At 51.3% G+C, this 9,302-nt stretch overlaps 2 protein-coding genes across 2 annotated transcripts; both read left to right on the top strand.

Moving 5' to 3' along the window:
- Positions 1–3,159: 3,159 nt before the first annotated feature.
- Positions 3,160–4,404, top strand: LOC128278706 (uncharacterized). Its single transcript, XM_053017435.1, has 3 exons — positions 3,160–3,434; positions 3,501–4,238; positions 4,314–4,404. Exons 1-3 carry the CDS (start codon positions 3,160–3,162, stop codon positions 4,402–4,404), a joined length of 1,104 nt encoding a protein of 367 aa, XP_052873395.1.
- A 3,690-nt stretch (positions 4,405–8,094) lies between these two features.
- Positions 8,095–9,302, top strand: LOC128278704 (uncharacterized). Its single transcript, XM_053017434.1, has 3 exons — positions 8,095–8,359; positions 8,433–8,681; positions 8,755–9,302. The coding sequence occupies exons 1-3, from the start codon at positions 8,095–8,097 to the stop codon at positions 9,300–9,302; spliced, it is 1,062 nt and encodes a 353-aa protein (XP_052873394.1).

Here is a 9,302-nt window from a genome sequence, read left to right as displayed (position 1 = left end):
GAAGCTGCTGCAATTGCACCCATTGCATCACTATCGCACCCAGCAGCATCACCATTTGCGACCTCCGTTGAGAAAGATCCGTTGGACACTGGAACGCCGTCATCACCATCATCGCTTATTTGGCTTCTTGAACTCCCTCGATGAGTATGCCCTCGGTATGATGGCCACCTCTCGACTATTTTTGGGGAACTCCGTTCTCCCGTGGCTGCGACAAATGATATCATTCTCATTGCCAAATCTGGATCAAACACTCTGGGCCACTCGCCCACTGCTCATTACGGGGGCGGTCAGCGCCAAAAACAGGAACGGATTTAAGACCGTAGAGAGCGCAAGACATTCAAGCTCGCACGCTCCATGCTGCTGTGCGCTTGAAAGTTGGATCGTTTTTTGATTCCATAATAACACCTACAGGTTTGGGAACGCCTACACCAACCTTCCTTTGCCAAACCCAGCCCAGGCCAACGCTGGTCACAATTCTCGACGTGACGTTCCATGAACGGGAGTCCGGGATTATTTAATTTTTGTGGTGGTCTCCAAACAATTTCGAGCCCCATAATGGCTTCATTGTGGCAAAAAGTTGTCTTCAAACAAGTTTCTAGTGCGCCCGAGGACTTCAGAGTGGAATTGACATTGAATCATTAGCGAAAACAAGAGTGATCTTTGAGGGTATCGATTTGCACACGATCTACAAGCTAGTAATAGGCTGACTATTGGCCAACAAATGGATCAATGAGCGGTGCAGTCTAACCGGAACGTATCCGGTGCAGCAACATTATAACACCCACCTGTCCATCTGGCTAATGGGGGCCGATGTCCCAACAACGCGCTACACTGTCCACTTGCAGCCATGACATTACCTGTTCATATCCGTTTTAGAAACTCATTCGCTTGGAGACATAGTTCGGTCCACTTTTCTGCTTTGGTTATTCCATTTCGCGTCACTCCAAAGGAACCCACTATCCAAAAGCCCGAGCCGGCTAGGTCCGCATCGATCACATCTGCTTCCACTTAGGTTCCACCGTGCCTATGCTTCACAGATCGATTAACAAGTAATCGGCCATTGCCTGGCGCCTTGCACGGTCCGATGCCATTTGCTGCGGATTACGCCCCCAGAGCGAACAAATAGCCGGTCAAACGAGTATTTGCGGGCCACAGATGGCAGTTTCGCTGCTCGACAGAATGCTGAATGAAGCACATTTCGCACACTGCCCCGACTACTGGGTGAAGGTACTTCTTAGTAATTAACCTAATCATCGAGCGACGACCGGCATGGCGGTAGCCAATGCTCAGCTGTCATTTAAGGGCAACTTCAAGGTCTCCAATTCCAACTTAATATGAAGATTGGCAATCGATCAGAAAACAAGAAAACCTATCTTTTCGGTCCATGTCATCTTTCGGTCATCTTACTCATTCGATTCGTGAGGGCCATTTCCAACGGCCACTATTAAACTATAATGTTTCGGTAGCACGGTAGTAAGAATTGAGCTTTGATTTAAACTAACATCTTCCACCATCGATGCTATAAGAAGTTAATTCTTCAATTCTTCACAGATTTGGTAGTCACTATGGTCACCAGGAGTACAAGTTCAGCACTAGGCGTTCTCTACTCAATTGATTTGATATCCAAAAAGGACAGAACCAGTTCGCATTTTTATGTCTTATTAAATGTTTTAAGCTCCTCAAATACTTTCGGTTTTTTTTGTATGCATATGTTCTTACGAATAACTCGTCTGGCTATTTTCTTAATGATTCAGTTTATTTTTAAATGTTTTCATGTTTTTTGTAAATGAACCGTTTACTTGGCGAATGGCCTTCTAGAAGGCTCTTTGGGGACTTGTAGAGTTTGTTTAGATTCTAGACTCTAGCGGTCTAGAATTTCAAAGCCATCATTAGAAAGAGGCATCACTTTGGTATTTCAAACGCTATAAGTTACCCCCAAAACAAGGCCCAAACGATCTGCTAACGATCTTGTCAACCGCTTGATGACTAATGTCTCTATACGTTAACCTGGCGGGGATCATCTCTAGAATCTCGATTTGCATTTTATATCGCCAGCAGCGCGTCATCAGCAACATCAACACACGGGCGGGTCCAAAGAGTGACGCCACCGGGGATCGATCATGACGATCCTACACAAGTCGCTCCCTCTACTTCCGTCCAAACCACAAGCTACAGCCCACAATGTGCACACCGAAAGCCCACCACTCTGTTTGTGGCCATGCGTGGCTACGAAAGGCAATTAGCAGGTCTCGCCACACCCAGGTGACCGAGTCCGGAGACCGAGGCACTGTTTACACCACGACGACGACGACGCGTGGGGGGGGTTGTCACTTATCGGCCCCAGTGCACTATTGGAAACACATTGCACATTGGGCGCAACGTCCCCTAAAGGCGGCCGGAACCGCGACGAAGTAGACCGAGCTTCCGACGGTCCAGAAAAACCGGTCCCGGTCCCGAAATTGGTGGCACAATCAATCTCTCCGAGGGCTCGGGGTGCCGAGCCGTGATTTGAGCTGATTTCAACACCGCCCCCTCCCAAAAACGAAGTTGATGCCACGGTGTTCTGTTGTTGTTACCACACCTTTTGCGCTATTCCGCTGACTTATCTGACCGAAGGAGGTCCCACCTCGTTGCGGAGGTGGGACACCCGAAATTGAATTTCAAACCACTTCCAAGTCGGAGATAACGTTGAACGAGTTTTTGGTTTTGGGAAAGTGCCCAGCAAGTTCGGCGGCGGCGCCGGCGGGGCCAACGACTTGGGGCCGAGGACTTTCGAAGGAGCCTATAATAGTTGTGTTCACGTTCGCGAGTCGCTTGAATTGGCATCGAACACACAGAGTCACCACCAACACCTGCGCTGTGACACGGGTGTGTTTCGCGGTGTGTGAAACTCCGAGCTCCGAGTGTCCAATTCCGAGCCGGTTTGCTGGCGACACCATCACCGATCTGGCGGCGGCGATCTGGCTTTCTTCTCCACTCCGCGTCTGTTGGCCTCGTTTTTTGGGGGACTTTGGTGGCTGCGGCAGGTCGCGTCGGGTGATTGATATGTGCATATAGCTCGCGCGTCAGTAGCGCCGTGCCGTGGTCTGAGCGAAGATGCTATCGTGTCGTCTGGTGCTGCTGCTGGCTCTGTGGTGCGTAGCGAGCGTCTCGCCACGGATGACGGCCGGTATCGAAGCCGGTGGTGGTCGCCGGCTACTGAGTCGGTTCCGGGAGCTCCGCCTCGAACGCGTACGCCAGCGTCAGGAACGGTTCTCGCCCGCGTTCGACCAACCGGCCTCGAGCAACTCCTCCGAAAGCGACGATGACGATTGGAGTGTGGAGGCTGAGCGTGGAGTGAACGCACTGGCACCAACGCAGACCAAGGGCACCCCCGCCAATCAGCTGCAGCGCAGGTTGCTGGAGGATAAGATCATATTCCGGTTCTACCACGGGTAAGTCACCGCGTACTGGCGGCCCATGTCACCTACGCGACCTAACGACCTGATCGGTGCGCGTAGGGGCAACCTCACCAAGACGCTGACGCTGAGCAGGGACGAGCGGCTGCTGAACGGCACCGACTGCACCCCGGACCAACGTTTCGCGATCATCGTTCACGGTTGGCACGAGAACTGCTACGAAGTACCGTGGGTGCAGGACCTTCGCCAAAATCTGCACACGTACCGGGGCGGGTGCATCACCTGTATGGACTACTCCGCCTTCTCGAGCGGCAGCTACCGGGGCCTGTTGGGGCGCTTCCGGGACATCCGGGACGTGCTGCTGCGGTTGGTCCAGAAGCTACGCTACGAGGGCGTCGAGTACGGGCGGATCTTTATGTACGGGTTCAGCTTCGGTGCCCAGCTGGCGCTGGACGTTGGGAACCAGATCGGCGCGAGCGAACTGGAGGCGATCGACACCTGCGACATGGCGGGACCCGGCTTCGACGGTGAGCGGACGTTCCGGCAGGGCGACTTCCGGTCGGCGGCTAAGAACGTTCAGTGCATCCACACCAGCATCGACAAGGGCACGCGTTTCCCGAACAAGTGCCACCAGAACTGGCGCATGGGGCTGTGCGGGATGCGGCAAGCGGCCGCCGGACCACCCCCCCTCGGTTCCCACGGACTGTGCCCGGTGTTCTACAACCTCGCGTTCCGGTACCAGTTCGTGGCGCAACCGAAACCACCGGAGTGCCTGGCGCTCGGAGACACGGCCACCTACCCGCGCAACTACCGGATGGGCTACGTCGAGGACCGCAAGAGGTACGTACGGGGGGAGGGAACGCGATATCCTCCGGCCACTGACACCCCGTGCCCCGTTCCGTTTGTCTCTTGCAGCGAAGTGAGAGGTGAGTTGTACGCCCTCACGTCGGACGCTTACCCGTACACGGTGTACACCAATCCGTACAACTTCTTCGAGTACTTCTGAGCCGAATCGTCGTCCGAGAGAAGTGCAGACCCAGTGCATCGGCAAAGCCATAAAACATGTGTCCATCGCAGCAGTCTGTGGGCTTTGGTTGTTGGTTCCAGCTATTTATGGGTATTCGCGCGCGATCGAGTGAAAGAGTCGTGCTTGACTGCCTCCGACGACTGCGTGGGCGTGCGACGTGCCTTCTACTTCTTCAGTTAGCCCCTCGATCCGAACCTTTAGCGACGTAAGAAACGTAGGAAATAAATACTGACTTTAAACTGCTCCGCGCAACTGTGCTCTGCACTCTGCACCGCGATTTTCCTGTTCCCGGGACACCCCTCGGAGTCGGACGACGGTTCCGATAACCGATCGATCGGCAGCGGTAGGTGCCTCCGGAACTAACTTATGTGGGCCGGGAGCTGGCTTTCCTTCGTTGGTTGCTTTTAGAAAGCCCCTCTATTAATGTTTATATCGCCAAAAACCGTACCGGCCGGGGAAAAGTCCGGACGAATGGCGGCCGAAACGCGGAGAGCGCAGAGCGTTAGCAAGTGTGGCGCCAGTGACGCCGTCGGCTAACTTAATCAGTCAACCGGTGGGCCGCCGTTGGTCAAACGCGGAAACTGGAGCATAAAGCACTGGCTTTCGGTGCGCCGCGTAATTGGTACCTATTAATTGGACTAAGCCAATGTTTATTAAAATCAGTGAACGGGTGCTGTTGAATTAATTATGACTTTTTTGCTCGCTGTTGGCGCATGGTTCAGGTTGCGCCGAAAGGCATTCAAAACGTATTCTAATTAGGGTGACTGACTGACTGTCAAACATCGTCTCTCCTTGTCAATTGTTAAGTCCGAAACAAGATACCGATTAGATCTTCGTACACTGAGGGTTAAAAGTATAGGGCAGGTCCACTTATAATTTGGTGTTGGGGGTTTAATCGACCTCAAATCCGGTTTTGAATTCATTAAAAACTTCCGAAACATTAGGTCTTCTTAGGGTTTTTTTTATTGGGATCGTTTTTTTAAAGCGATCAATACTAAAATTGGTCATATTTGGGTAAGAATATTATAATCTGCTGGGATCATCTGAGAATATGAATTATTCTGACGTTTTTGGCAGCCCCAAACCGGCCATGTTGCCGATCGTGCGACATGAAAATTGCCGTTTTTGGAAAACTATCTTCTAGGTTTTAATGTCCTGTGAAGCTTAAGAACATGCCTAATTATCTGTATTTCTGTATGAATCGAAGAAAACTTTCGATAAATTTAAAAAGACACAGATGACAGATTTATTTTATTGACAGCACATAAAACTCGTTTACCGTTCAATCGAATTACAAGTTAAATCCGGAACAAGATACCAATGTCTGCGGTCCGTGTGTCTCCAGGTAAGGAGCCATCATTTGACCAATGTTTCTAGGATAATGTAAAGTGAAGTTTATTACATTTACTAAATAGCTATGCAGAATATTCTAGTCAACTGTAACGTTGATATCCGAAACGCTTTTAAACTTACGACCCACAGTGTACATCAAAACGAAACAGTGATGAGTGTTGCTTTTCATCTTATGTTTATCAAATTTATTCGCTTTAAATATTTAAATTGTTTCTCGTGGCTTTGTTGACTTGTTTCGGACAGTATCTCATTATTGTTTTAATATTCATAATTTTGTTCAACCCACGTCGAAGAAAGTCTGTCATTTTTTATGATGACAGGGGCGTTACTTCAATTGATTCAGGTTTAGGTTTTACTATAGACTTCTATTCTTGACTCTACTGTTTTATTTTAAATACCGAGTATCATCACGTTCGTATCACTTTACGACATTCCCAACCTTGATTTTGCATGCATTGCCAATCTTGTATCAAACAGTTGTGCGTTTACGGTGTCATGCGTTCCGTTCCGGATGTCGCGTGTCTTCGTTTTTCGTAAACCGCACACTCGCATAATCATCTTACACGAATAATGATCAAACTGACAGTGTATCGAACATCGGTCGGTGCTTTATCTCCTCCGCTTGAGAAAGGGAAAAGTCGGCCGAAAAACTGCCAACGAAACGGAGGCAATTTATGGGCTCCATAAACCCGGAACCGTTGGCGGCGACCTCGCACTTGCACCCGCCGAAAAAGAGAGAGTTCGTTGGTGGTTCGTTTGGTCGATAAAAGGCGCCTCGGCACCTCTCCGCGGGCGGCCGCACTTGCATCTTGAGCTCCTGAGGCCTGCTCCTGGGAAGGCAGCGGAATGATGATAAATATCGCCCGAAATACCCGGAGCCGGAGCCAACCTAGCCACTGGCGGTATGGCTTCAAGACACGCGCATGCATTTTGCGTGTTGTCGTTTTTATCTTCCTTTTCCTGCAGCTGCCAGTGGGTTGGGTCCTGTTGCGGGGCACGTTGTCCGTTCCGGGCTTTCACAGCCGGGTTCTTGGATGTGCCTTGTGACGGTGTAGTCCTCCACTGTCGTTGGAGGAGGATCCGAACCCGTGGTGAGTCGATTTTCGCTATCAGAGTGTAAATAGGCAGAGTGCAAAATTGTTCGGTTTGGGATCGCTTTCGCCCCGGGGCTTTCGCGTTGTGCCGTGACCGTGAGAGGGTTCACTTTCCGTTGGTCCTGATGGTCGCTCCCCTAGAATGCCACAGGGAGAGTGCTGAAATTGGATGACTGATTATTTTGGATTGGCTGATTGTTTATTACTTAATGGACAATATGGCCAGTTATTAGCCATTACTGAGGACTTTCTATAGGCCATTACTGAGGACTTTTCTATTCGTATATTTCTATAGCCACATCAACCGGTTCGGCTAGATTGTAGTACCGTATGTAGTACGCTATGTCCGTATAATGTCCATTATGTCCCTTAAAAAACCATGTTATGTTTGTTGGATCATGAGTTATGAGCTGAGCGCCGAGATACGCATATTTTACGTTACATGGACAGCTGAAATAATTATCCATGCACCTTCCCCGGCTATGGTTGGAACGATCGAATAAGGAACAGCTGTGGTAACAAAACAACATGAATTTCCAGGACCATCTCAACTCCCAAGACAAGACAAGAAGTTTTAATCCTATGGCTCCAGACAAGCAACACCAGGCTTGTCCTATCGCACCACATCGCAACCTTGCAATCACTGTAAACAGTCAATAAATATCCAACGCCCAGTCGAACCGGTTAGATAGGTTTTGACAACGGGCCCGTTCGATCCCCACCACACACCGTTTGATCTTTTGACTCCTGGAGTCTGAGAGAGAATGCGCCCCACGAACCGGTCCGTTTGTTTTGGTATCCCCGAAACAGTCCCGCGACTCGGGCGACACACCGGAGAAAGCTCTCTCGATGGGTACGAAGCGATAAGAGAAGAAAAGGTGTCGCTGGTTTCTGTTGGAACTTGGGCTTGGATCGCACGGTAGAACGTGCGAACGACGCCCCACCACGACCACAACTAGCAGAACAGATAGCGTCACCTGGGGCTCCCTGAATGCGGTTTGATGGGGTTTCGGTTTCGACGGGTTTATTTGTGCGTCCTGCCTTCGGGAGTCACCTAACGGGCGCGCCGAGAAGGAAAGTGCCGCAAGCTGCTAACGGGCACCGCCGTGGTTTGATGGCACGGAGCGGATGTAGGTCAGCGTGAAGTGTATAAAGTGCCTGCCCGGACGCGACCAGCGTTTTAGTGTCTTAATAGCTCAGAACTTGACGTTATCCCGGGACAATGCCGCGATGCATCTGCGTCGCGATCGCGCTCACCGTAGGGGTGCTGTTGTTGCAGGTCGATACCAGTGCTGCCGATCGGTTCCAGGACAACATCTTCTTCAACTACTACAACTCGTCCGGTGATTTGGTGCACGTTTACAACATTGCGGAAAACAATACGTACGAGTACGACAGTGACTGCCATCCCGGCGGGAAGTTCGCCATCGTGGTGTTCGGCTGGAAGATTAGCTGTGATAAGTATTTCGTCCAGGATCTCATCGGCAGTAAGTGTTATCGGAGGGGAGAATGTCTAATGCCAGAGGACTACGGGCTCATTTGAACTACTGCACGCCCTAGATCTGACCAAACACCGCGGCGGCTGCGTGATGTGTATGAGCTACGATCGCTTCGCCCAGTTGGCGACCTACGCGCGCCTGCGCCGCAACTTCAAAGACATCCACGGAGTGCTGCGGCAGAAGCTGGATTTTCTGGAAAAAGAAGGCTTCAGCCCGAACGATGGGTATCTGTACGGGTTCAGCTTCGGTGCCCAGATGGTCCTGGCGGCCGCGAAAGACTATGGAACGCGCAAGCTGAAGCAGATAGACGGTAAGGTGCTCTGATATGCTCAGGAACTGGGCAAAGTGCTGAATCTTCTCCTATTTCCGCCACGTTCGACCAGTCTGTGATATCGTTGGCAATGGGTTCGACACATCCGACACTAACGCCCCTAACCACCGGGTGGCGGCCAAGAACGTGCAGTGCATTCACACGAGCCGTAACTACGGGACGCGTCACCGGTCCAGCTGTCACCAGGATTGGATTATGGGAGACTGCGGGGCCAACCAGCTAGCGGCCCCGCTATCGGCTTGGGGATCGCACGGAGTCTGTACGCTGCTGTATAACAGTGCTTTCGAGCACGAGTTCCTGGCCGGACCGAAACCGGCCAACTGTACGGCGGACTCGGAGTTGCGGACGTGGCCCGTCGGTTTCCGGATGGGCTACCAGGAGACACCAGACCCGAATGTCCGAGGACAGCTATTCTCGCCCACCTTCGCCGAGTACCCGTTCAACGTGAACGTTACCGCGGCCGACACGAATAGCACTTTCAACACAGGGCCAACGATCTCCGACAACGACATCGAACAACAGAGCGTCCAGCTTCGTTCGGTCCAATCGGACGGTTTTCCGCTGGACGCCGTAGATCTCGATTCGAGTGAAAACGCCTAA

This window comes from Anopheles cruzii, chromosome 2 (genome assembly GCF_943734635.1).
Source record: "Anopheles cruzii chromosome 2, idAnoCruzAS_RS32_06, whole genome shotgun sequence".
Lineage (NCBI taxonomy): Eukaryota > Metazoa > Arthropoda > Insecta > Diptera > Culicidae > Anopheles > Anopheles cruzii.
This window is presented reverse-complemented; position numbering and strand designations above follow the sequence as displayed.